Source organism: Haliotis rubra, unplaced genomic scaffold, assembly GCF_003918875.1.
Source record: "Haliotis rubra isolate DU_JTF1 unplaced genomic scaffold, ASM391887v1 Scf111, whole genome shotgun sequence".
Taxonomy (NCBI): domain Eukaryota; kingdom Metazoa; phylum Mollusca; class Gastropoda; order Lepetellida; family Haliotidae; genus Haliotis; species Haliotis rubra.
This window is the reverse complement of record NW_025765015.1, coordinates 308,935-336,415: the sequence shown is the minus strand read 5'-3', so window position 1 is coordinate 336,415 and position 27,481 is coordinate 308,935. Positions and strand designations below refer to the sequence as shown.

At 42.0% G+C, this 27,481-nt stretch overlaps 2 protein-coding genes and 1 long non-coding RNA gene across 4 annotated transcripts; 1 reads left to right on the top strand and 2 right to left on the bottom strand.

Annotated features, from left to right (window-relative positions):
• Nucleotides 1–344: 344 nt before the first annotated feature.
• On the bottom strand, nt 345–22,136 carry LOC124287857. 2 transcript variants are annotated; one of them, XM_046724347.1, is made up of 10 exons: nt 21,552–21,700; nt 20,866–20,968; nt 18,654–18,779; nt 18,057–18,217; nt 16,840–16,930; nt 16,283–16,374; nt 15,895–16,113; nt 14,649–14,748; nt 2,367–2,421; nt 345–2,116 (listed from the first exon to the last, which is right to left on the bottom strand). In XM_046724347.1, exons 1-10 carry the CDS (start codon nt 21,574–21,576, stop codon nt 1,310–1,312), a joined length of 1,779 nt encoding a protein of 592 aa, XP_046580303.1. In that variant the 5' UTR covers nt 21,577–21,700; the 3' UTR covers nt 345–1,309. The 2 variants fall into 2 exon arrangements, with proteins under 2 accessions (XP_046580303.1, XP_046580309.1); XM_046724353.1 differs by lacking the exons at nt 345–2,116; nt 2,367–2,421 and adding exons at nt 12,921–13,676; nt 14,263–14,347 and having other exon boundaries at nt 21,552–22,136.
• Nucleotides 3,808–7,658, bottom strand: LOC124287874. The gene is made up of 4 exons (XR_006901333.1): nt 7,503–7,658; nt 4,726–4,766; nt 4,228–4,294; nt 3,808–3,859 (listed from the first exon to the last, which is right to left on the bottom strand). It is a non-coding gene; the product is annotated as an uncharacterized LOC124287874 (long non-coding RNA).
• Nucleotides 22,137–22,517: 381 nt separating the features above from the next.
• Nucleotides 22,518–27,327, top strand: LOC124288290 (coadhesin-like). Its single transcript, XM_046724809.1, has 6 exons — nt 22,518–23,854; nt 24,700–24,792; nt 24,954–24,991; nt 25,202–25,393; nt 25,790–25,978; nt 27,002–27,327. Exons 1-6 carry the CDS (start codon nt 23,790–23,792, stop codon nt 27,295–27,297), a joined length of 873 nt encoding a protein of 290 aa, XP_046580765.1. The 5' UTR covers nt 22,518–23,789; the 3' UTR covers nt 27,298–27,327.
• The last annotated feature ends 154 nt before the right edge of the window (nt 27,328–27,481 follow it).

The following is a 27,481-nucleotide window of genomic DNA, read 5'->3' as shown; positions in this document are numbered from 1 at the left end:
TATTTGATACAAACACATAAAGAACACGTGAAATTATGGTCAATAGGGAGGAGTGGCAGGAGTGATCCCACGAAAAGCCTACATGAGTCCATTCTGGCAATTCCTGAGCAAACGTACACATACTGGTTTTAGAAGGTTAAGTGTCATTGTCTGGTTTGTCTCAGTGGCTGTGCTACTGTATGAAATACATAGGTGCAGATACAAACGCAAAAGCGGGTATGCCACTCTTCTGTAACAGTTGTAATTAGCTGTTAAGAGATGACGACATTGTGTGAAAAGTTCAGCATGCATCTTCATGGCACACATACTGCATGTGAAGGTAACGCACAACACACACTAGGGTATGACATTTGACATTTAATTGCTATAGCAATAATTCGTTTGATAGGCGTAATGTGAATATACACCATGTCGCTTGCAAATATACTGAAAGGCAAGAGACACGTCATAATATTGGACCAGGACCGTCATATCGTCCATCTATACCTCTCGTTAACCTAGCCATAGCTGCTGTGTTCAGATTTCAATGTTGTATTTGTGCAAACTCTTCCCTTTCCGCAAACAAAATAATTTCTAACCTCAATCTCAAACAATACTTTATTGGGCAAAACATGCTATACGACCACGATTCAATGTTTTCCTTAACCTTGACTTCCGGTGTATATTTAAAAAAAATATGTTCAAATACTCCATTGATACTTAAATGTCATTTTCAATATTACAACGTTTCTTTTGCCTTTCAGTATATCTAGATATATAATTTTAATTTTTATGCAGAGTCTCCAACTTTCTGTCCCTTGAACTTCAAAGAGAAAGTTATGCGTACCACTGAAACATTGCACCGGATGAGGATACATCACTGAGACAGGCAAGGGTTTTTACATCCTTCATTCTATGATGTATAATTTCAGACCGGCTGACAGTCTGATCTTCATTTTCAACCAGACGAATATAGATGTCCTGGGCAATAGTTTATAAAGCACTGAGTAAATATATGCGTGCAAGGTGTCAAAAAGCGTACCGTGAGATGAAATAATGAACACCATCTATATTTCACAGACAAATAAATACCAAGACGTCAGTTTCTCTGAATGTATCCCGAAAGAAATATAAATTTAGTACATATGTTGATATATGGATAACATTTTCTTGCTATAAGGCAAACATTCTTGCACATCCACTTATGTGAAATATCTAAAGAGGACAATGGACTTGAAGCATTATCTCTTTGAATATAATCAAGTCGGTTGTTAGTCGAATATGCCGTAAGACCCTGAGGGTGGGTCCTTCGGAATCATCTTGAGAATGGTCAGGTTCTGATCTCGGAAGTGACCTCTCCAAGTTTGTTGTACGTGCCGTGTGCTTCTTCAGCAGACGTTTTCTCTCCAAGTTTGTTGTAGCTGTCACCTGACTTTTCAAGCACAGTTTCGAAAGGTTCTGGATCCCTGTTCCCTGTATCAACATCAGTGTTTTCCAATCGGTGATAGGTGTTCTTTGTAGCCATCTCAGTTGCAGCAACAGTAACTCCAAGTTTGTTGTACGTGTCTGCAGGTTCCTCTAGGACGAAGTAATCGGGTGGTGGCGCTTCAGTGTCCTTGGCTTGAGGACTTCCAGCCTCGGCTGTGTCCCCAAGTCTGTGATAGCCACTCGTGGCATCAGTCGTAGTGATGGGAGCAGCTTGCCCTAGTCTGTTGTAGTTGCCATCAGATTCTTCCAGGACGAAATATTCTGCTGATGATCCATTACCAGTTTGCCGGAGATGGGCACTGGCCAAGTTATTGTCCCTCAACCTGTTGTAGGTGGCCTGAACATCGGTTATGGTCAGATTTATAGACTCCCCCAGTTTGTTGTATTGACCAGCAAGGTTGTCTGCAGCGTCTTCTGGTTTACGTCCATCCAGTGTGGTCATCCCATGACTTGCTGTTGTCATGGAGACCCCTGCCGCTGCCCCAGAGATGTCTTCTGTAATTTCCGTGTAGTCTCCTACGTCTGCAGGCTCTGAGATGATCGCGTACTCACCAGCAGCAGGTTCTACGGACGTTTTAACCAGGTCGGGAACTGAAGAAGTCTTTTCATTTGTTCCTTTGTTCTTGTCTGATGAGTCGCTGGTATGACCCTAAGGATAGAGATATAAGCCAAGTAACCATTCAGTAGTTATATGGAGATTTCTGAAATTGCAAAGTAAAACCCATTGCATAAGATTTATTATTTTTTATTACAGAAAAGAAGAGTAGTTTACAAGTAAAGCTGTAATGAAACCAGAATTAAACCAGATGGTCTATGGGAAGAACGTTAAGATTAAACGTTACACAATCAAATGCAATTCGCTTGAGAATATCTAATAATGATATTAAATCTTGACGTACTGGTCCTAGGTATGCATGAGTGTCTGTCTGCTGTTTACCAGGACTCTCTTGGCGTCTGTGTAAAGAAATGTGTTTGCAATGAATTAACTGCAGTCAAATTAGACAAACGCATAACAGTTTCTTTATTGTAATAGCGATGTTTCTACACAAAGTCTGCTAGATAATGGTATAAATATCTTACCGATTTGCTGATATTACAGTGTAACAGAGAAGGTGTTAAAATAGAGCCTGGTTGGTTTCATCTAAGAAACGCCTGTCAAACATAATGCAATATGCCCGTCATGCATTGTTTGTGATATGAACAGCCATACATTTTCCAAATGTTTTGAAACTTTGTGTCTGTAGATTTTAGGTCAGGTCCAATAAGTAAGAGAGGATATGTACTTCACGTCTAAACCCTACTTCACATTACTTGTCTAATAAATCTGAAGTACTCACAGGTGAAACGTGTGTGAGATGTGTTCACCTACTGGATCACCAATTTATGTGTGAGGTGTGTTCACCTACTGGATCACCAATTTATGTGTGAGAAGTGTTCACCTACTGGATCTTCAGTTTATGTGTGAGGTGTGTTCACCTACTGGATCACCAATTTATGTGTGAGGTGTGTTCACCTACTGGATCACCAATTTATGTGTGAGAAGTGTTCACCTACTGGATCTTCAGTTTATGTGTGAGGTGTGTTCACCTACTGGATCACCAATTTATGTGTGAGGTGTATTCATCTACTGGATCACCAATTTATGTGTGAGATATGTTCACCTAGTTGATCACCAATTTATGTAGGAGGTGTGTTCACCTACTGGATCACCAATTTATGTGTGAGATGTGTTCACCTACTGGATCACCAATTTATGTGTGAGATGTGTTCATCTGCTAGATCAACAAATTATGTGTGAGATGTGTTCACCTACTGGATCACCAATTTATGTGTGAGATGTGTTCACCTACTGGATCAACAATTTATGTGTGAGATGTGTTCACCTACTGGATCACCAGTTTATGTGTGACGTGTGTTCACCTACTGGATCACCAATTTATGTGTGAGATGTGTTCACACATATATATAAGCTAGGATAAACAAACATCATGGCAAATGCACGGCGTACCAATCTCGACACTTGTTTGCCAAACATTCTCTGATTGCAGTTCGACAGTTTCTACGACAACGACATTCTATCCACCCATAACAAGACGTACCGTCACCTGAGATATGTGTTTACAATGTTTCTTCCTCTGTGAAGGACACCGCCTGAGATGAAAATGGAAGAGCAAAGCCTATATAAGACAAACTTAAACTCCAAGTGGATTTTATGAAGTAATCCTCATTAATTAAGATGCGTTATGTTTTGAGTTAAGTTGTAGGTAGCTTGTGCTACCTTCTTCTTCCTGGGTCAAATGATCAGATTCCAACTATTCATCTTTGATAAATAATAAAACTACCTTGGGACACAACGCTGGCACAAACTGAACACACACATTGCTTGCATTGTCTGAAAAGTCACATTAACACATTTATAGATCATACCGGAATAACAACATGAGAAATTTATTTTTTTCAAAGTTATGTCAAGTTCGACCACTTGCCATAATATTACACTGAAAATAGAAGAAACGAACCACACATATTCATAAGCGAAAAGTCACGTATTGACGTAATGTTTGACGGAAAGCTACAATTATTTAGTGTTAGATAGTGTTGCCAAACCATTCATTTCTTACTATACTAGTACATGACAGCTCAATGTGTAACATGCCGAGACAACAGAATCTTTGGGGCTGAAATACAACGCCTTTGTTCATTTTTCTACAGGATATGTATCTGATACTGCTTTCATTCCAACTATTGTGTGATACTTACGGTGTTGTCAGAAATTGCGAGGCGTCATCTTGACTGTTTGATGCATCACAGATCCAAATGAGAGATACTAAATACAATATATAATATATGCTGAATACAAAGTACAGTCAATAAAAAGCATTTCATTGTCAAATCACTAAAAATTTGAATTGAAGGTTTGATCATTACGTTCAGTCAGTTAACAAAATAACACAGACAGTACTTAATAACCAAACGTAATACAGTGGTAACTACAATATATCCATCTCTCATTAATAACATCCAAGCATTTTCAAGTCACTGTCAATGTTCCGATCTCTAACGGAATTTCGTTTTGAAACGTACACAAACTGAAAATTTCAGTAAAGCTTAAGCCTGTTTGAAATGCTACGTAACATAAAACTAAGTGAGTGAGTGAGTTCATATTTAACGTCACATCGGCAATATTTCAGTCATATCGTGACGATAAAACTAAGTAAACCATCACTATGTTGTATAAACCGTTGCATACTTCCATACCTAAAAATACGAACACTCCCTCCATTTGTTGCACTGGAAATCTGTAATGATAACACGCAATGTATCAATGAAACGAACCCGTGAAGATCCGGGTTAGAGTTTGACTTCACCAAACCACGTTTGTCGTAAAAGGTGAGTGAGTGAGTGAGATTAGTTTTACGCCACATTCGGCAATATTCCAGTTATGTGGCTGTAAAATAATCGAGTCTGGACCAGACAATACAGGGATCAACAGCATGAACAACGATCTACGCAATTGGGACACGATGACATGTGTCAACCAAGTCAGCGAGCCTGACCACCCGTTAGTCGCCTCTTACGACAAGCATGGGTTACTGAAGATCAATTCTAACCCGGACCTTCACGGGTCTGTTGTGAACGGCAAATACGGGATCGGGTGGTCTGGTCCAGACTCGATTATTTACAGACCGCCGCCAAATGGCTGGAATATTGCTGAGTGCGGCGTTAAACAACAAACAAACCAACAATGAATGAAACATACTTTTGTAGGTAAATAGGGGCGGCAGGGTAGTGTAAAGGTTAAAGCGTTCGTTTGTCACGCCGAAGACCCATGTTCGATGCGCTACATAGGTACGATGTGTGAAGCCTATTCCTGGTGTCCCCAGGATATTGCTGGACTATTGCTAAATGCGGCGTAAAACCATACTCACTCACTCATTCACTTGTAAGCGAGTAAGAACAATATAGCCTTTTACCAACAGGCTGAGAACGGACATGCATAACGTGTTTGCTTACGCGTCCGTATTTTGTCGATTGCAGAGGAGAGTAACTTCAGTGGTACTGACAGGTGATTCGTAAGAAAAAAGACAGCCTATTTATTGCTTTACTTTTATAAAAAGTGTGTTAGGGAGAGCCAGAACTTGTAGATCAGTTTTTCATATATAATCCGATAAACTGAGCAAACGAAGTCCTAATTTAAGGAAAGTTTGGAATGAATCGCCAACACATACGAAAAATTTCATTATTATCATTAACACAAAACCAGTTAGGCAGTGATAAGCAACATGCTGGCCCATTATTGGCGGACATGAGACAGGCCAAAGAGTATCAGACCTCCTGTTTCATCTTTCCTCCAGGAATGCCGCTCCTTACGTATCCTGGGGAAGCAGATTTCACGGTGACGTCATTAGGGGCGCCTCCCATTTTGGCATCCTGTCAGTCAGTTCCTGGAGAGTGTCCAGAACATTGTATTTCAATATGACCTCTTACAGACACATTAGTTTACACTGGAACCGGAACACCGACATAAGAGGGCTCGGAAACTTCATCACTGTCAGAAAAGAAACCGACAAAGATTAATGTTGACAGACGAGGGCTGAGACCAGGTTTTTCAGAGCAGATGGAAGGGGTCATGTCTCCCCGTTTGGGGACTGATCTGCCTTGACTTGCAGACCTGTTGATTTTGTAAGATGTTAATGGATGAATTGAAAAGGTCCCCAGCCAGTTGTACAACCTCCGGATCGCAATAACGACACATGCCCGACACAAGTTGTCCTCTGAGATATTTTATCCTGAACAATAACTAAACATCTTAACTTAGCCAGCACAATCACCAGATTTATCAACTACAGGATACTTATGGGACCATCGTGACCTTGACCTTACAGTACGACCAGCTCTCCCTTATAACAAGGGACAGTTAGCACGAACTAGTTAGTGTTGAATCCCATTTCAGAATATTTGTTCAGACGTCTCATATTCTGCCCGTCGTCAAGTCGAACAGACATTTATTTGAGAGGTGCACATCCACGACACTTACTGACCAATGTGACATTCTGAAAGGTTAAATTAAATTTCGTATGCTGATATCAGTCTTGATGGCTGATCGAATACTGAACAGTTGACTCTGAGAACCCGTCGACACAATACTCCATCCTGTCTGCTCTCAAGCATGAACCCTAGCATGGTGATCTACCTTCAGTTGTTGGCGATCTATAGCCTGTTTTTATATTGTCTTGTCATTTATAGTTAAAGTATTTTAGATTTAATTACTAGTTTTAAATGTATTTCTATGATAATCTAGTTGTTTTACTGTTCTTTGCAGACAGGTAAGTATATTTGCTAACTTTCTTTTTATTCATTTATATATGTACAACTTTCTTAGTCACCACATGGCTGAAATACTGCCGCTGTGATTTAAATTCTAACTCACTCATTCACTCTCAAGCATGACATAACATGTCACGGTGTCGTATATTCACGTATTTTGACGTTACAAGTATCTTCCTTCTTTATGATCCTGTTCTGTTTCAGGAACAATCATCTCTGTTAGGTCCTGTTTACTCGTCTATGTGAACACTACAATAACAACGTGGGACGCACTGGGAAATCATGAGAATCTGCTGATTTTGGAACTAGGGAGGCTAGTGAATTTCTGATTCAGAATCAATAGAATGACGTCATCACAATGGTCTAAACTAGTTACGTCGTAGTAATTTCAAGAGAACCTCACTAATTCATCGCCCTGGTAATCCAGCTATGACTCCTTAAGGTTGTAACCCATGCAGGATGTACGATAGGGTATTCTAATAACGTTTTATATATTCTTTCATTATCTGTAGAAGTATCAGCTTTTACTGGCAAAACATGATCATGATCCAACCGTGTGGTGTTCTTAACAAGTCTCATATACGCAGACTGAAAGTAGTACATCTGCCCAAGTGTACAATCAGCGGATAGGAGTTACACTAATAACCTTTCCTCTACAGCTGTAAGAAATGAACGATGGTTACAGAATTCTCGTATGTTGAACTCACCTCAACTTAGTGGACAGGAATAGATTTTCTGCACGTTCCTTGAACAATATCCACATATGTATACATCCTGAAATTCAGCTCATATTAGCTGATGTGGATCGGCATGACTATACGTTGAGTGGGCAATACTCCCACACATGAGGCAGGGAAGTATCTCCTTACCTCAGGTACATGTTTTGTTTACACTGTGAGATACGCTCTGATTAAATTGAATATGACTGGGCTACATTCATAGTCGCTGGATGTTACTTGAGACCACATACAAAACATGTCCTGGTCCTTCAATACTTTCCTAGTCACCGACACGACTGGTGATATGTTGTACTGGGACTATAAATACCAAGTATTACGACATGTTGACAATAAACATCATATACAAGAACACATGTCTATAATACAAAAACACATCCCCAAGTTTGATACCCAAGATACACGGTAAGGTATCATTTTTTTTACACTTTCAGGAAGACCGGTTGAACTCTGTAGGCCACAATTTCTGTCAGTTTATGGATTCCACTTATCATACAGTTTTGAGTCAATTGAATTTAGATTTCAAGAACAACGACAGAGCACAGGATCGATTATCCGAATCCAGGTTTGACGAAATCGAGATTCAAAGTGCCATAAGGTTGATGGAGTACAAGTTACGAGGCAGATGATGAGAAATCGCCTACATGCAGCTCATCTGCATGCTCGATAGGCGTCTGTTGTGACGCCCTTACAAATCGTCATTGTGTTCACAGACATCACTGGCGTCATCTTCAGTGGTCACGACTCATGTCCCCATATGAGCCCCGATTCAGTTTGCACTTCCTTGATAGGCGTGGTCGTGAATAACATCAACTATTGTCAGCCTGAGACCTGAGACAAATTTCGCGGTGGTCGGATATGGTGTTAGGTGCATAACTATGACTGGCGCATACTCCATGCTGTGCCAGGAATGTTCCCGGGACAGTACATTTGGAACAACATGCTGACACGCTTTGCTGTCCGGTTTGCAAGGCGGTTGAGAAGAAATGTTGTCTCTCAGAGAAGTAGTGTCCACATTTTGTCAATAATCACTTCAAACATCACAACATCCATAGAATGCATAAACAACAATGAGCCCAGACCACCCACGTACGGGAGATGATAGATAGATAGATATTCTTATTTTCTCCAGGGAATGAAGATACCAAGTGATATGATATATTTACATGCAGATCAGAAACAGGGGAATACAGATAGCTACAAACAATTTACCAAGAAGTGTTTCCAGTTGTTAACAGTTGCGTATACATTGGCCATACATTCAAGCCATACATTATCATCAAGGGATATAAAGGTCCTCCGAGTAAGAAACATAGAGTCAATTCTTCATCATTGTTCCAAAGGCTAGAAAACGTATTTACATCTACTATGTCAATAATTGATTGGATAAGAAGATCCTTCTGACGTCATGTCAACTCGCAGTACATAAAAACATGCTTGACAATATCGTAGGCAAATGTGCCACATATACACTCTTTTGATTGGATACGCAGAGTACTAATTTGCACCAAGTTTGCAATACAGTGAAATAGATCAGGTCGTAGAATCGACATTTGCCATAGTCTATGTATATTCTGGTCTCGCACTGACTATTATCTATGTTGACGTTAACATTTTGGCATCATGAATTGTTTTCGTAACATGGACATTGCATTGTGCTTTACAAGGAAAGCTGGCAGACACAAGTATACATCTGTAAGGTCGTATTTATATGTTAATAGTATCATATGGTAGATAGGTTATTTTGTACTTCTCTGTCATAACATGAATAAGAATTGATTAAGTTTATAGTCTAAGACATTCTTGAGTACAAAATTTAAATTACTTCTACATAATTTGCCAAGGAACTCAAGACAACGATTTTTCTATGTATGCTTGGACTGATAGTAAATTTAAACAGTCTCGTGCGACAACTGTCGAAGAAAATTTAGAGAGCCCCTGGATGTGTTTACAGAAGAAAGATTGTGCTCTTTTTATGTAGTTCATACTATTTAGATGTTAGTTTACACCATAGTTCACAAGCAAACAGAGCACATGGTGACATAAATCTGTTCCAGACTCCACAGGCAGACATGCATGAAGTTTAGACCGTCAAAGAACAAACCATTGCAGCGACTAACATTCTAAGTTTATCACATGAGTACGCACTACAGTTGAAGATGCAGTGGTTATGCACAAGCCAGCATACACGACAAGATCTTTAAGTGTTACAATTTTCTACCCAATGTAAAATGGTGGGCATGTATGTTAAGAATACACTTTTGTCGGCATTATGATTAAGATGCTAATAAGATACCTGGCACATTACCCCATGGAATACTTACACCGTGTTGTAATCTTTGCAGTGCGTATAATAGGTCATTAATATACAATGAAAATAACCAAGCTGACAAAACACAGCCTTGACCAACACCTTGTATCGTAGGCGCTTTGGCGGGGTATGGGTTTTATCGGGGAATGTAGACATGTTTGTATATTCTTGGAGTCCAAGGCGTTCCGACTAGCACCTTTACCTGGCAGGTAGATGGTATTTTACCTGTCGGTATCCCGCACCTGGGATGGTGTGTCGTTACCTGGACTACGGTATACCCCCGTACTTCGGTCCTGACGATAAGGGATGTGCGAGAGGTACAGTGTCAGTACCCGGGGGCCCTTGGAACTTTACCGTAGTCCATCCAGCAAACACAAGACGATGATCTTCGTTCAATAGTTTTTATTGACACTGTGTTGCTGGTCAACCTACTCTATGGTCACTCTATAAGACTTCAGCCGCAAAGCTTCAGTCTTAAGCCAAAATGCTGGTGCTTCAAGATAATTTCTCAGACGGTTCCTAGTGACCAACAGCAAGAGCAGGCCCGCACCAGACTCCCGTTTCTGAGCTTTGCTCCCGCTTAAACCTGGGTTCCTACGTCACAGCCAACACCCTTTTCATTTTTTCTATTGGTCAATAACCCATAATTTGACTATCTATTACTCTCCCCCACCTCTATTTCGTACCCCCACTACCATATTTGTACGACCGTGAGGTGGATTCCAGGAATCTCAGGGTCTCTCTCCCCTAACCATATATGGCTCGTAGAGTACCAGGAACTGGTGGCCAGGTCCCCGGCCAGGTCCCCGGCCACGTCGCTCCATCTTGATAGTATAGTAGTTTTTCCTCTATCTAAGCTATGAGTCACTTCACCCTGCACTCACCAGCTCCAGCGACCTACTTTCATGTTCATTACCTACGTTACTGACTTTCTACCTTACCTCCCACCTTACAACGTTACCAATCACTTCATATCTTAAATATTTTATTAAAACTCTCACAATTTGTATCTTCTGCCCCCTTAATCCCCTGTCATTAATAATGTTAATTGTATATCTCTTATTGTAATAAAGACCATAATCTCATGCCTATAATACGACCCCCCTTCCAACGAAGAGTGTGTCCCCACACTCCTATAGGACTAATGACGTCGAGACCCAAGCTACTTGTTTTTGATACCTTTTAATTTCGTATTTTTCCTTGTTCTTGTTGTGACCATGGGGTTGATTAACCGCAACCATACAAATACAGATATAAGTTACAACATCGAGCAAAAATTATTATTATCAATATGGTTTAAATACAACTCTTCTATATTTAACAAAAACGATATAAAGGAACCGGACGGAATACATGTAAGATGGCTAATATGTCAATAATAATATTATAGAGATATATTTTTGGCTTCCCTTGACGACGCGGTGGGGTAGGGTTTTTTGTTTGTTTGTTTGTTTGTTGACCCAGCATCCCCGATTGACTGGCCCCTGGGTGTCAAAGTTTCCACTCAGGATCTATCTCCGAGGACCTCCAGGTACAATTATCCCAGTGGCCCCGGCTTTGAGGGGGGTAGAACAACTTTAATTTCATGACCAGTTGTTCTACCGGGTAAGGGGCCATCCGTCTCTTAATACTGTAGACGAGGCCTTCAGGAAGGTCAGGCAATGCTGACTCTGTATCTAAATAAAAACAGACCATTGATTCCTCCGGGACTACTTTAACTCTTCTCGGGCGGTAGTAATTTGTTAACGTCATGACGTCATATCGGTCTAAAAAGCTGCTGGGTGGGAACAACGCCGGATGCTTGCGGAGGGTGGACGACATGCCGTCCGACACTCCGATGAACGGGCTCTCATAGGGAACCTTGCAATCCGGGCACTGTTTGACATTCAACCAACATGGAGACGTGGGGTGGGGAACCCCCAGCCAAAAAGGCCTCCAACCCGTCCATTCCGTCGCCTTGGGGTATACCCAGGCATATGCATGTTTGCTCCCCTGGTGCCATGTCATTTCGTGTCACCTGGCGGAAATCAGAACCTGCTACTTTCAGCAGTGTGGCCGCACACCCTGTGTGTTGAACACGTCGACACCATTTGCAGAATGTTGGCGGCAGAAATTTCCTGCGGGTATCTCGGATCGGGAATATTTCCTGGTACAAAGGGCGCAAAACCTCAGTGCCTCCTTATTGAAGGAAAATCCCATCCTATTGTCATGGAAGCGGGACGCCGCTCGACTGACCCCTGTGACCACTTCATCCGATGGTGGATTAGAGAGGAATTCCCAAACCCTTGTTCTCGGAATAGGTAGCAGTTGCCAAAGGATTTCCGCGTAACCTCGCAGTTCCGTACCCATGTCAGTATGGAGTTGAGTCAATTGGAATAAAATGGTCACGTCCTGTCCCTAAACGCCGCTTTAACGCCTAGACCCACGAGGAGGGGAAAACCAAAGTACAGGCCATACATCAGGAGTACCGCCGCCCCGATATCCAAAGCCTGATCTATATTTTCTGGGTGGGACGGGTCTCTCGCGGCTAGGCGTGACGGTCTCGCGGCTACAATTAGGGCCCTCCTTATTCTGTCAGACAAATCAGGGGGGCTGGGCGTAAAAAGAATGGCTGGCTGCCAAGAAAAGACGCCTCTCCTTAATTTTTTTCCTGAACGTTTAATAATTCCGCCTGATCGTTTAATATTTGAATTCCGCGGATCCCCAATGTTATAAACATATGAAAACAGGCATTTCAAAACGAGTGAGAGGCGACACAATTAGATATACAATTAACATTATTAATGACAGGGGATTAAGGGGGCAGAAGATACAAATTGTGAGAGTTTTAATAAAATATTTAAGATATTTTATTAAAACAAGATTATTAATGACAGGGGATTAAAGGGGCAGAAGATACAAATTGTGAGAGTTTTAATAAAATATTTAAGATATTTTATTAAAACTCTCCTAGTATATCTTCTACCCCCTAATCTGTCATCGTAATATTAGTAATATATCTCTTATTGTAATAAAGACCATAATCTCATGCCTATAATAGTTAGACAACGAATATATTGTTTGTGGGCCCACTGGAATGATATTAGTGGATGTGCATTGTCACACTGAATAAACAATTGGACAATTGTAATTTTCATTACATTTAGATGCAAGATATACAAGTAACGTGTTTCTTGTTTAAGACTCTGTAACTTCATCGAAGGAGTGTCTAAACGAAAGGAAACTCAAGTAAGTATAAACCGTCTTTCCATATATTAAATGATTCGCTACGTTATTGACAAGCAAAGTATTGCCTAGGTTTTAACATTCAGTGACGTTGTGTCAGTTTCGCTTCAAAGAACCGTTACATCTTGTCTGACGGTTTTCCCAAGTACTCCATCGGTTCCAGGGTAAAGTACACCCTCTTCTTTATAGAGCTGGTGGAAGGTTGTTTCTTCATGATAGTCTTCTGGGGACCGTCGCAGTTGTTCTGCTTCTTAGAGACACACTCATACCCCCTCTGCCGCCGGTTGGTACTCCTCATAGGGTGGGAACTGTGCTCTGTTGTACACGTGCTCGCCGACGGTGGTCTTCCCATCCTCTCTAAGCTTGTTGTAGACGCTGCTTCGGGAAGACCGTTTGGACAGCGAGTCTTGGTCCGTTATAGTCGAGTATTGTTGACTGTCTACCGACAGGGGGCGCCCCAGGTAGCCTCGTTCCCCGGGGGATATGTTGATGTTGTTGAGAGTATTGTATGCGGCGTCGTCGACTGCGGACTTGTTGCCAACGACGCTGATGATATCAGGGGCATGGCGAGCAAGGTACCCAGCGTTACAGAGACCTGTGTCAGAACCCTGGAAATCAAGAATATGTCAGTGTGAAAATCCAGTGTGAAAGTCAAGCATATGAAAACGTATACTTTCTTCAGGAGCTTTGATAAATACTTACAATTAAATATCTCACTGAGGTGCTGCGTTTGCTACAGTTTGTACTGCAAGCTGCATTTTATTCATACACTTTAGCAGGCTTCAGGGTTAGTCTTGTGGATAGTGCTGTCGCTTGTTCGGCAGTAATTGATTCAAAACCACACCCTATACAGTAAATAAAACCTTAACATTTCTTGACTTGAGTCTCAAGTCCGGACTCGTGAAGAAATCCGGGTTAGAACTGATCTTCAGTAACCCATGCCTGTCGTAAGAGGCGACTAACAGGATCGGGTGGTCAGGCTCGCTGACTTGGTTGACACATGTCATTGTATCCCAACTGCGTACATCGATGTTGATGCTGATGCTGTTGATCACTGGATTTTCTGGTTCAGTCTCGATTATTTACAGACGGCCGCCATATAGCTGGAATATTGCTTAGTGCGGTGTAAAACTAACTCACTCACTCACTCAAGTCCGATTCCTTCTCAGGTTTCCGCCCCACTATGATACCTACCGTATCGTCAACTTCAGCATAGATTGCAGACTCTTGTGTACGGACGGACATCCTGGGCCGAGGTGAAGAGGATGAAGAATGTTCTCTGAAATGCAGCATGTTTATTGTATTATCAGTGTATGTGTATTTGCTACCACTTACCAGTGTCACATGTAACAGCTCGACATTGCTCCCTGTAATACAACTTGTACATGTTGTATACTAAACAGTTGAAAGTTGGATGGGAACTGTGCTAAACACTTTCTCTACCACATGCACATTTGGTAAATTATTTTTTAATCTAATGCAAAAATGTCAGTTATTTTTTTATATTAATAGTTGCATGTTTTAACGCCTTTGCAGCATTGTTCACTTTCGAATACGAGAAATTGGAAAACGTAAACTACCTTCTCCGTTTCGAAAACCAGCAGAGGATGAAGATGACAGCGGTGATGAAGATGCCGGTCATCACGCCGCCAAACACGCCTCCAACAATTCGAATAATATCTGAGGAAGACACAAGAAATTATGATCACCCAACATAGGCGGATCCAGAGGGGTGGTGGGGTGGGGGGGGTGGTGGTTGTGCAGGGGTGCGCACCCCCTCTTTTGTGGTGAAAGTTTGTTAAATGACCATTGAAACTCGGGTGAAAATGAAGTGTGCACCCCTCCTTTTCTCAATAGTGTGCACCCCCCCTTTCTTAAAGAGCTGTATCCGCCCCTGCCCAAGAGGTTACCAAGAAACAGGGGTGGTCCATTGGCCCAAAGCTGCTCTGAGTTGCCGCCCTTGGGCACGCCAGTAAAGTGTTCGTGCTCGTGGCGTCTGTGGTAAACCCCTGAGACCTGTATCATTCCTCCCACACAAGCCCGCCCGCCCTGATGTAACTGCACATACCGTACACGTCGGTCTTACTGTACATACGGTGAAAACTCACTCACTCACTGATAGCTTGACCGCCTCCGTTGTGTAGTGGTTAGAGCGTCCGCCCGGAGAGCGGAAGGTCGTGGGTTCGATCCCAGACCGCGTCATACCAAAAGACGTTAAAATATGGTACTTGTTGGTCCCTGCCTGGCGCTCGGCATTAATGGGTACAACAAGGACTGGTCGGCTCGCGGAGTCAGTATAATGTGTCTGAGTGGGGTATTCATGCTTCACTGCGGCATGGTATCTCAGTGGGCTAGCACTATAAAACCAGCTTCAGTCTGGGCTAGTACAAGCAGCCGCACATACACATACACACGCATGCACGTCGTCATATGAGCGAAATATTCTCAAGTACGACGTAAAACCCAATTTCACCTCACCTAACTGATAGCTAATGATAAAAGCCCTCAACTTACTCGTTTCTAGGGTTTGGGAATTGAAAGTTTGACAGGAAGATGAGAAAAGTTTACGAGGAATTACAGTCTACATGTGTATGTCCAAATATACTGACGTCGGGGAGATAGTCCACAACTATAGTGAGTGAGTGAGTATGGTTTTACGCCGCTTTTAGCAATATTGCAGCAATATCACGGCGGGGGACACCAGAAATGGGCTTCACATATTGTACCCATGTGGGGAACCGTACCCGGGTCTTCAACGTGACGAGCAAACGCTTTAACCACTAGGCTACCCCACCGCCCCGCCCCCCTCAGACAGTAATGTCCTACCATATTTGTAGTGTTCATCGCCTAGCGCCCCATGCTCGTCCTGGTCGAATTCAAGGTGATCGGCGTGGTCGGCGTCATCGTGACGTAATGATGACGTCACAGCCGGCTCGTCTGTGGTGGTTGTGCGGTGGGTGATGATGATCGGTGGGTGGGTTATCCGGGTATGAGGCCATGTGTAGACTGGGCTGTTCTGGGCGGGTACAGCTATCCTCCGTACGCCTGAATAAAGGAATCATTTTAATACTCCTCAGATAACAACACATCAGGTTTTCTACCAGGGAATTCATAGGATATCGTTCTTCATTTGTACTGACGTGAACGTGAATGTGTCACAGTTATTTTAGCATGTTAAATTAGTAACAATACACAGTTCAGGACTGATTCTCACAGTTGAGGAAGTCTTGCGGGGCGCTTCTCGTGTCGGCGAGGATGGTGTCGACGCACATCAGCAACTCACAGAAATAGCGAGACCTGCTAAAACTACACAAACAGTGAAAGTAGTTAGTGGCACGTCTTCGATATAATCGGAATATAAAATATATGTAAACAGGGAACCATTGTCTGTCGAAATGATTAGGTGGAAATAAAAGTTATATAAAATATATTTTCATTATTTTGAATATACTGTCAAACGTAATTCATGGTACTGCTCCTGTGCAGTTGTGCTAAGTAACAACATCTATATTCACGAACATTATGAATAATAGATGTAACATTCGTTCGGAATATCTCGGTCTTCACTTGCGAGTTTTTTTTATGATAGAATGTATTCTGTCCCCTCTGACACAAATTAACATAGTTATTAGACTTTGAACGTAAGATTTGTTGTAAAATCTCATTTTTTTTATATCGATCCTTTCCACGACTATGGTAACCTTGGCTGGAGTCGGATGGGAACCGAGTGAAACATAAGGTTGTTATGAAAGTCTGCTAGCGAATGCTCACCGACAGTCTCTGGAGAAAGGGGAATTCCCGATGTCATGGTAACACGCAATACTCAAACCACCCATCCCCATGAAGGGGTTACACTGAAATCCTGGAATAAAAGGAAAAAACAGAAGTGAATTTAATGGCAATTCCTCGACTGACTGCATGCTTGTATTAATCCGGATACCTGTCGGCCATATTTGTTTGATGTTTCTAAGGGCCGCAATGTTCAGCATGTTTGTTTGGCAACAAGGGGACGTAAACTTGGAAGTCAGCAGAAAATAACCCCGCATGCATCTGTGTGGTGTAATATGATTACAATGATTATAGTATCAATACACAATCAGGCATCAACATTGAAAGTAGACAAGACGGTATACGTTCCATATTGGTGTGAGGCAATTACACAACAGGCACATATCAAGAAACATTCAATTATTTTTACTACCTTTCTTGACCGAAAATGCCATTTTTCTGACGAAACGTACATCACAATGACTTGCGTGGGCTAAAAATGACAGCAACAAACTTAGAAACCGTCACTAAGGAAGACATTCCGGCACACCTCAGGCATCCAGAATTGGTTTTGTTTGTTTGTTGTTTAACGCCGTACTTAGCAATGTTCCAGCCATGGCGGCAGTCTTAACATAATCGAGTCTGGACCAGACAATCCAATGAGCATCGATCTACACAACTGGGATACGATGACATGTGTCAACCAAGTCAGGGAGCCTGACCACCTGATACCATTATTCGCCTCTTCCGACAAGCATGGGTAGCTGCATGAAGATCAATTCTAACCCGAATCTCTCCGATCGCATGAGGTAATACGGAAACCTAGCCGACTGTACGTCTGAAGCTCATTAATATGGTTTGTTTGTTGTTTCCTTCACCGTTCCGGCAATAATACACCTTGTGCTACATGATCAAGTCTGTGTTAACCTAGGGACTGATATTATGAACAACAGTTCAGGGTTCGGGTTCAATGATACACAATCAAACAATCAAACAAGTCAAAGAGCCTGATCACTCACTTATATGTGACTTCAGTAATTGTCAGAAGGCATTTGATAAACTTTCCTTGTGAAGTATCATTTTTGCAGCTTTGTGTAACAAAATAAAATATCCTTAATGAAGACTTTTATTTGACGTTAGAATTGTGACAAAATATGTGGATCTAGACCCAAGTGATACTTTTCTGTTGGAAAAAAAACTTGGATCGCATGCTGACTGACCCTCAAATGTCCAGAGATAGAGGAAGCCGACATCAGTGCCGGTCAGTCGAGGCAGAATGGCCGGTATGACCCTTCCGGAAAAGGCGCCCAGGACGTTGCTAAGTCTCAGGATACATGGCTGATGGTCAGGTCCTCCCCGCTCACACAGACACTCCAGGAAGCTGACGGTGGGACGGACAAATGTTAGAACACAAAGGGAGAACAATAATAGACGCTGATGTGGCCCAGGGGAGTTCATGAAGTTACAGCATCGAATAGTTTGTTTGCTGTTTGATGCCGGACTCAACAATATTCCAGCTACATGGTGGCGGTCTGCAAATAATCGAATCTGGACCAGACAATCCATTGATCAACAGCATGAACATCGATCTATGCAATTGGGACATGTGCCAACCAAATGCGCCTGACCATTTAATCCCGTTGGTCGCCTCCTCTAACAAGCATGGGTTGCTGAAGACCAATTCTAACCCGGATCTTCACGGGTAAGTATGGAGTTGAAACCAGTAGGAGTTCAGTGTCTGGTTAAAACATTACCAAGGTTCGTGGTATATATGTAGATGGCTTGTTTGGTGTCCAGATTGGAATCTGAAGCCTTACCTTCTTGTCCTGGGTCGGTTCCATCTCTCACCCGGGGGACATTGTCTACCTGTCGTCGTTGTTGATGGTGAAGAAGTTGTAGTTGCTGTCAGAATTCCAACGATCCCAGGAACGGGGAGACCAAAGCTATTTTAAGTGAACAATGATATAGTGGTGTAATTGGTTCTAAGAATATTGCTGAATCACTTATCATATTTCATGGAAGTATGTGTGGGTCTGATGCTACCTATAAAGCGTTATGCTTTCGTGGTTTTATATTGCTTGCCATTCGTCTGATGCAGGCTAACTGACCAGATACGTTGGGAGGAATGTCGGGATGGGTGAGTCGGGATACGCCCGAGACCATGTTATCGATCCTGGTGTGACCTTTTGACTTAATTACTTTAGAGTTACCACACTACTCACATGTATGGAATATGTAGTATTATAAATTCTTTATTTGTTTAAGCAATGAGTCATTACATTCGTAAGGAATGTCAGGATCTCAGGAATACCCTTAACACATCAGTATGTGAGTCGTTTACTCTGCAGTGTCACGAAAAAACGAGGAAGAGGAAACTACCCTGATCAATCCATAATGTTGTGCCCGAGATTTACCCGAGATTAATTAATTAGAGCCGTTATACTTTGATTTACAAGATTATAATGTGATGGAAGTTAGCGATAGGTTCGTAACCGATCGAGCTTAGAAATTACATTTGACCTTTATGTAAATCAAGCTAAAAAATCAGCGCTTATAATTTGTGCCAGAAAGAAACCAATTCTAAACTGTTCTGTGTTAACAGCAGATCGTTGTTTTCAAAGGTTTCAGAAGTCATACAGCCTTACGATGTCGACGTTAACGCTGATGTTGACATAACGATATTAAAACATAGATGCGGCTGTTTCGGGAACGTCAGGCCAAGCTAGCCTTAATTCTAACCTTAATGATTGAAGTGAACCAAAGCTAAGATTCCTTGTGTTATTGTGCCTTGCCTGTCACAATATTTCAAACATAACTGACAAAAGTGAATACTATCGGATAGGTTGACGTTAGGTTATTGTAAACAGGGGTGACTACATAACAAACAAACTGAGGAACGACAGATAAATTGAGCCATATGTTAGTTAAGTAGCGTCAGTTAAATCGTAGAATGAAGCCTTCATTTTAAAGCAGTGTACACAACACTGAACACTTTACAATTCAAGAGTCATCTATCAGCTATTGACAGTTAAGTGCCCCTTAATTAAGTGTGGCTGCACGTCTCGTATAACATTACGACAAAGAGGAAGTGTGTTGTACCTCGATAACAGGAAGAAAGGCGAAGGTGAACTATATCCTTGTCTGACCCTGTCTCCAGGGTATAGATTAATGCGTAATACATGCCCCCGGCTATGCGTGGAGTTACAGTTTGTCAAAGAAGTGTGTATAAAATATCTTTCTATCTGTCGTATAGTTTCCTATGCCGTCAACACATCCGCATTCCATTCATCGATCATGATATAGATATCATTGATTCTATCCATGGTTGATTGATTACTCTTCTCCTCAGTGTAACTGATGCTGCTTATGTACATGAACTATTGCATAGCAGTATCTCGTTACGACGTTCGTATGTAAATGTTAATGAAAACCTTTCAAACTATATATAAATGTATCATTTTGAACATGTTTTCACTTTCATATATTCTTTCTCATTTATCCTTATTAAAATTGACAAACTTTATGGATAACAACTTCTTTATTACGAGAGTGCAAAAAGTTGTTATCCATAAAGTTTGTCAAATTTGTACTTCCCAGCTTCTAAAATGCCACTCAAAGAAGTCATTTATCCTTTTCATGTTATTAAGGATGGTAATTACAGGTAAATACAATAAACGAGTACCTTAAAGAATATATTCAGATTTGATGCAGTGATGTGCAGTGCTTTCTGTTATTATGTGTAAACACTACAATTTCAACAAATATACACAATATACATTTTCCCCAAGGGAATATCGGTATGATTATAATAATTATTGCATATATGAATATAATGCATCACAGATAAAATACAATATACAGACATATGCCTCAGAATATATCAAGATTTTACACACACAAAAATTAAGTTTTTACAAATCACAAAGTAGTGATAAAAAGGACTTACCCTGTGGTACTATATGACAATATGACAAGACGCAGGAGCTTATGTTATTATAAAAAACCACCTAAAAATGCTAAATAACTTACGACCCTGGGCGAAGTTCTCTTGATATAGATACAGTCGGGACCGTGTCTGTTCCTTCTGTGGTAACATTTTGTGTGGAGACATAGCAACAGGTGGTCACGATGACTGAAATGACAAGGGGGAAAATGTAGCACACTATAAATCACAGCCAGATAGACACTGAGAAACATATTCATAGGTTTTGTTGAAACGTCTTCTTAATATTCGTTAGGTACATTTTACATGTTTAAAATTCAGGCAGTGTTCACAAGTTTCAGTGTTGTATTAAAATATATGATGTAGGAAACGAGTGCGCTGTTTTTACAGTGACGTATTTCACGTTGCAGCTAAATTACAACAATACCACATCAGTCTGTAAATAATACAATTATTATGAGACAAACCAATGGTTGATAATATAAGCAACAATCACATCTTCAGATTTACAGTGTATAGTGTCGAAATACGTTCAGTAGATCTTGTCCGCGTTTTAACGAAGGGTATTCTTGAGATGTCCATTGAACTTTGTTAACTGATAAGTGACTGTTTTTGTAATTTCAACAGATGGTACAAAAAAAGAACAGATGTAAATTGTAACTTTAATCGACTCATATGTAATTTGTGAAACATATTTATGAAAATAAATATAAAGCCAATTCTTTCACATATATAAACATATATCGCCGAGCGATAATAGTTCTCTACTTACACAGAAGATGTGTCCAGTATTTCATCCTGACCCAAGGTCAAGTATACCATTCCTCCAAGACGACTGTGACCAGGCAGTGGTCACGTTTGACTGCTGTCCACTGGATATTCTAACGCACATTTCCTTAATCAACACCTTCATCAACGACTATTTGTCTATGTCGGACACGCTCGGGTGACTACTCATGACGTCACGTTAATTTGACGCATGCTTATTCAGCTGGAATAATACAGTTATATATTGGTCATTTTAAAAACCTATCGTTAGTCAAAGGGAGATAACCATTGTCGGTGTGAATGTAAAACTATTTCCCCAAACATACTACTCCTGTTTGGTGACAGTGTCGGTATAGCCCCAGGTAATAGGCAATTAAGGATGTTTTGATTCATCAGGCAGACAGTTTTAATTATATTCCGTATTAATATAGATGTCACCTTAAATATACTGCTCGAGAAATAATTTGGAGGTGAAGAGTTGTTAAAATCGACGAAGCAATCATTTGGAGGAAGGGGGCTTTGTATGTATGTTAGTGTTCGAGTGTATGTTAGTGAACATTCGAGTTTGATATTTAAGAAACGTTTGCAAATACATTACAAACTACCTTGATACCCTTCTCAATTACACCCCACAACACAAATCATAACGACCCACAACAACACCACTCACACCCGCCCCACCACACACAACAAACACGCCACTCACACCCGCCCCACAACACCACCGCGCCACACGCCACACCCAGCCACAGGATCATACCACAGCGGATCACACCCGCCCCACCACAAATCACGACACCACAATCAACACAACCACACCACACCACTCACACTCGATCACACCGCGCCACAGAGGATCACACCACCTCACTCGACACCAAACTTCGACCCACAATCCACACCACGCTACATCAGACCATACACCACCTCACATCGCGACCATACACCGCGCCACAGAGGATCACACCACCTCACATCGCACCAAACTTCACGATCAAACCCCACACCACCCCACAGCGGATCATACCTCACAATCATAACACACCAGACCATACAACCACATAACGCAAGCCACAACACCACAGAGGATCACACCACCTCACATCGCACCAAACTTCACAATCACACCACACCAGACCACACACCACCCCACAGCGGATCACATCACCTCACATCGCACCAAACTTCACGAACACACCACACCAGACCACACAACCACACACCGGATCACACGCCAAGCCACACCATATCATACAACCATACAACGCCACATCACACGACACCCCGCCACATCACACCCCACTCCACATACAAACTACATTTCAGTACTGAGCCGCCTTGTCAGCCATACGTTAAGATGTATCATGTTCAGTATATGAATGGTTTGAAGACACTTAGGCTTAGGGCGTGAATTTGCCTTCAGGTTATTGTCTTTGTTTTAGACTAATTTAAATATCGCTGATTTAGCAAACGTTCGCGAAACAAGAGTTCAATAATTTTTTAAGTCCTGAAAATGCAAAAATGCATTAAGGTTTATTAAGGCCATTTATTAAAGTAGATATGGAATTCCGTGTGTGTCAAGAGGGTAAACAAAAAGAGAGTGCATTTATGGTATTATCCTCATCACAATAGAATTACATGCAAATGATAAGAATACTTTTCTTCCAATATTTACGCTTCTGCAATACACAAAATTTAAATAAATATATGAACACACAAGTGACTGTGCCACAAAATCAGATTAGCCGTTAGGGACTGACCATTATATATTCATGGGGTGTGGTATATCGAGTGTGTGTCTGGTGAAGAACAACGGTGTGTGTAAGTCGGGGTAAGGGTCGGGGGTGGCGGAGTGGTCTTGGAAAACAGAAACGGAATATATAAATAATATGATAATCACTCTCTAAAAGTCCTAAATAAACCGTGCTATGAATAAGAAAATTAACATATACGGTGTCCAAAGAAACATATTTTACCGCTAACAATCCTTCCACCCACCCAATAATTTTTAAAATGGTCTGTCCTATTTAATCATCAGCTTTCTCATCAGCTTGGTTCCATTTCACCTAATCGCTATATGACGTATGAAAGGGGTGCCAATTCAGACAACCTAATCGGATCCAGTCAGTACAGGTATTACACAGTTTAGCAATTAGAATAGATCTGTGATGCTGGTATATAACATGTCACCGTTGCCGCACTCTCTGCAGACGCAGCCGACGTCTCCGTTCATACAGTCAACATGAATTTGAAAGTGTTCCTGGCGTTCCTGCTGATAGTGGCTTGTGTAGCCGCCTACACAAAGAAGTAAGTCCTTCACCAACTACATCACTGGTTAACCCATCTGTGACATATTATGAGATGAGGTCTGTCTATTGAATTCTTCGATAACTAAGAACTGTATATATAAATCAAGGCAAAATGCGTTGACGCTACTACTTTGCTGACGTTGTTGATATTGTCCCTTATTGTTATGGCGTTGGATCCCCTCGAAATCATGTCAACATGGTTCCTCAGTTTTGACACCGAATCACTTAAGCGGAAGGTTATGATAATAGCTGCATAGATAACGTTTTCATCAGTTAATGGTGTTTACATTTTAGGTACAGGCGAGCAAAACTTGCAAATCTGTTTTCTCGAACATAAACGTGCAGTTCCGAATATAAAATAAAAAATACCTCGCTGTAAACTCTGTTAATATGTGGAACACCTTATCGTTTCTGAGCGCCATGGCATCTACATCGACAGAATTTTGTTAGGGGGAAATTGAAATATAATTGGAAGATAATGCATTTTAGATAGCTGCCATCTGATTGGTTTAAGAACTTGTCCACGTTTCCTCTAAACGTGACGGACTCAGGGTTCATCTTATGCAGGCTAAAGTGGAAGCTTTATCCGATTTTCACGTACATAGGTATTTAAAAAAATCATATTTTGTGAAACTGAAAATGCTTCGAACTTTATTCAGCTGCACTATTTCTACAAGGGCGGGGAGGGGGGCTTGCTGTGTCGAGGTGTGTTTCTTGGAATACTGTTGAAAGGGTATTAAACCCACCTCACTCACGATATGTTTACACACGACTATGATCATCGTGTGGTGTGACGAGCTGTGAATGTGTGATATGTGATCCTATATGGTGTGTGTGCTTCAGATGCCGCAAGACATGTTCCAGTAGGACGAGGTATACGACCAGCTGCAGCACCAGTCGTTGGAGTTGGAGCAGGCATAGGTGCACCAGATACAGGTGAGGACAGATGTATGTGAACAGCTATAGGTGTGGAAGGGGCACAGATCCAAGTGTGAACAGTTTCCGGTGTGAACTGGAACACCGATACAGGTGGTTTATCATTCCATGTACAATTAAGTTATTTCCTCGTATAACTCGTTTTTCCTTGTGTTATGCAGGACCAGCTACTACACATGTTTCGGCCCCTGTCCTAGAGGTGAGCTGTAGTACCAACCTAGTTACTTGTACCCTTACTAGCTAGTATGTTGTAATATGTTTAGTTATCTTTGGTTGCGAGATCTTTGGATATCATATGCCAGAATGCTAATATTGTAGAAGTGGTAATTGATATATAGCTGCTCTATATACCGTCTACCGTTGATTGTGGTTCTATCCTCCGATCTTGACTCTGTGTTCCGCAATGCAGTAAATGGCGGCTGGTCGTCCTGGTCCAGCTACCAAGTGGTGGCTTCGTGCTCGGTGACGTGTGGCACTGGACGCCAGCACTACAAGAAGACCAGATCATGCACCAACCCAGCCCCAGCTAATGGTGGAGCCCGCTGCTATGGCTCAAGCGAATATACCTTTTCCTTCACCTGCAGCAAATCTCCATGCCCAGGTAACACCCTATAATACATGCTGTGTTAACGCTGATTTGTTGCATTTCTGTGTTCTGTCCTTGTGGGAGAAGCGACTCATTAAACGCAGTATACGAACTGGCCCGCTTACCTGTGGCTAGTAAAAATCCACCGTGCCAGTAAATCTCCACAGTCAATGGCCCGACTGGCTAGTGAATATTTTTTTGGGGTGGGGTGGGGTCGGGGTGGTGTCATTATGTAAATATATCACTATCTCTCCGACTTGTTAGCTTATAATACACTTTTAAATCATGCAGGATTATGACCTGATACAAATGTTCATCATATTAGCAGCTTAATGATGAAATCCGTGTCATGCCGACAATATCTTTAAACACTTGCTATTGTCATTATGGTGTATCATGCCGATATTTTAGTCGATGGTCAGTGGACTGATTGGGAAGACTGGACACCAGTGACCGAGTGCCCCGTCCTGTGCGGTGGAGGCCAGACTAACTTCACGAGGTCACGCTCCTGCTCCACCCCCATGCACGGGGGTAGAGACTGTGAGGGGGAAGCCACACAGAACAGGGAGATGCACGAGTGCAACACAGAGCCATGTGGGGGTAAGGCTGAGTGTTCTGGTGTAATCTAGACACATTTAGTAAATGTTCGACCACTACAAAGCACCGTGGTGTGAGTGAGTGAGATGGGTTTTTCAAGGATATAAAACGCAATAGTTCGATAACCTGCACTTGTCCATATATCGCAGGTTGACAGGGCACAGTGGTCAGCTTCAAGCAATGAGATCCGTGAAGGTCCGGGTTAGAATGAACCTTCAGTAACCCATGCTTGTGGTAAGAGGCGACTAACGGGATCGGTTTTCAGGCTCGCTGACTTGGTTGACACATGTCATCGGTTCCCAATTGCGCAGATCGATGCTCATGCTGTTGATGACTGGATTGTCTGGTCCAGACTCGATTATTTACAGACCGCCGCCATATAGCTGGAATATTGCTGAGTGCGGCGTAAAACGAACCTCACTCACTCACTCACTCACTCACTCAAGCAATGACCACCATATCTTCACCAGTAACCTCTCACAACAATCCTCGGATGATGTACTTAGGCCGTATTCCACAAAGCGATTCCACACTGTAGTGATCCATACTTCAACATTAACCTGCGATCATCGTTACGTCATGTTCACCCTATGGAACGGGGATCTGTTCTACGAATTCTACACGTGCTCCATAGAAATAGTATCAGGGATACTTATCACAATGAAAGTCAAACTTCATATCTCAGAGTGAGTGGGTGAGTCTAGTTTTACGCCGCACTAAGCAATATTCCAGCTATGTGGCGGCGGGATCGAGTCTGGACCAGACAATCCAGTGATCAGCAACATGAACAATTGGGATATGATGGCACGTGTCAACCAAGTCAGCGAGCCTGACCACCCGATCCCGTTAGTCGCCTCTTACAACAAGCATGGGTTACTGAATTCTAACCCAGATCTTGGAAATGTGTTGTTGCATTGCCGTTTGATAAAGATAGCAGCACATCAATGACTATAAATCAGTTCCTGGTAAAGACTGTTACATCTGATGATCGACACTGTCTAAACTATTGCTATACCGGTCTTGCAGACAGATGCCGCGATGCCAGTCCTACGTCTATAGCTCACAGTGACCCCCACAAGTTCTACGAGTGCAGTGACAGTGTAGCCTACCTGAAGAAGTGTCCAGATCACTCCACCTTCTACGCCATTGGCGAGGTGTGTGTGGAGGACACCTGCAACTCGAGGGTCTTCTCAGTCGTCATCCCAGCGACAGCAGGAAGTACCTCATGTGTCTGTCAGGTGAAAGGATCATCGACATGGTCTGTGCACCCGGCACCTTCTTCAATGCGGAAACCAGGGTGTGTGAGTAAACCTCAAGATTGAACCCCTGCGCTCAATAAACACTTAAATATTCTCCTCATTGTTTTCTTTGTTAGATTCAGATCTGTTCGCCGAATGGGGCGAAAACTTTCAGTTACTCAGACATAGATTTCACATTCTTCCGCGATCTTATGCCATGGACTACCTGTTATGACGTGGAAACACGGGCTGATAATTCGACAAAGCC

Bases quoted from the DNA above. Each gene is read 5' to 3' on its own strand.
- LOC124288290 (XM_046724809.1), top strand. From the start codon at position 23,790: ATGAATTTGAAAGTGTTCCTGGCGTTCCTGCTGATAGTGGCTTGTGTA. The intron at 23,855-24,699 runs GTAAGTCCTTCA...TGTGTGCTTCAG, and splicing joins GTAGCCGCCTACACAAAGAA to ATGCCGCAAGACATGTTCCA. The intron at 25,979-27,001 runs GTAAGGCTGAGT...CCGGTCTTGCAG, and splicing joins CAACACAGAGCCATGTGGGG to ACAGATGCCGCGATGCCAGT.
- LOC124287857 (XM_046724347.1), bottom strand. From the start codon at position 21,576: ATGAAATACTGGACACATCTTCTGT. The intron at 18,780-20,865 runs GTAAGTTATTTA...CACTTAAAATAG, and splicing joins AGAGAACTTCGCCCAGGGTC to CTTTGGTCTCCCCGTTCCTG. The intron at 18,218-18,653 runs GTAAGGCTTCAG...TCCCACCGTCAG, and splicing joins AACCGACCCAGGACAAGAAG to CTTCCTGGAGTGTCTGTGTG.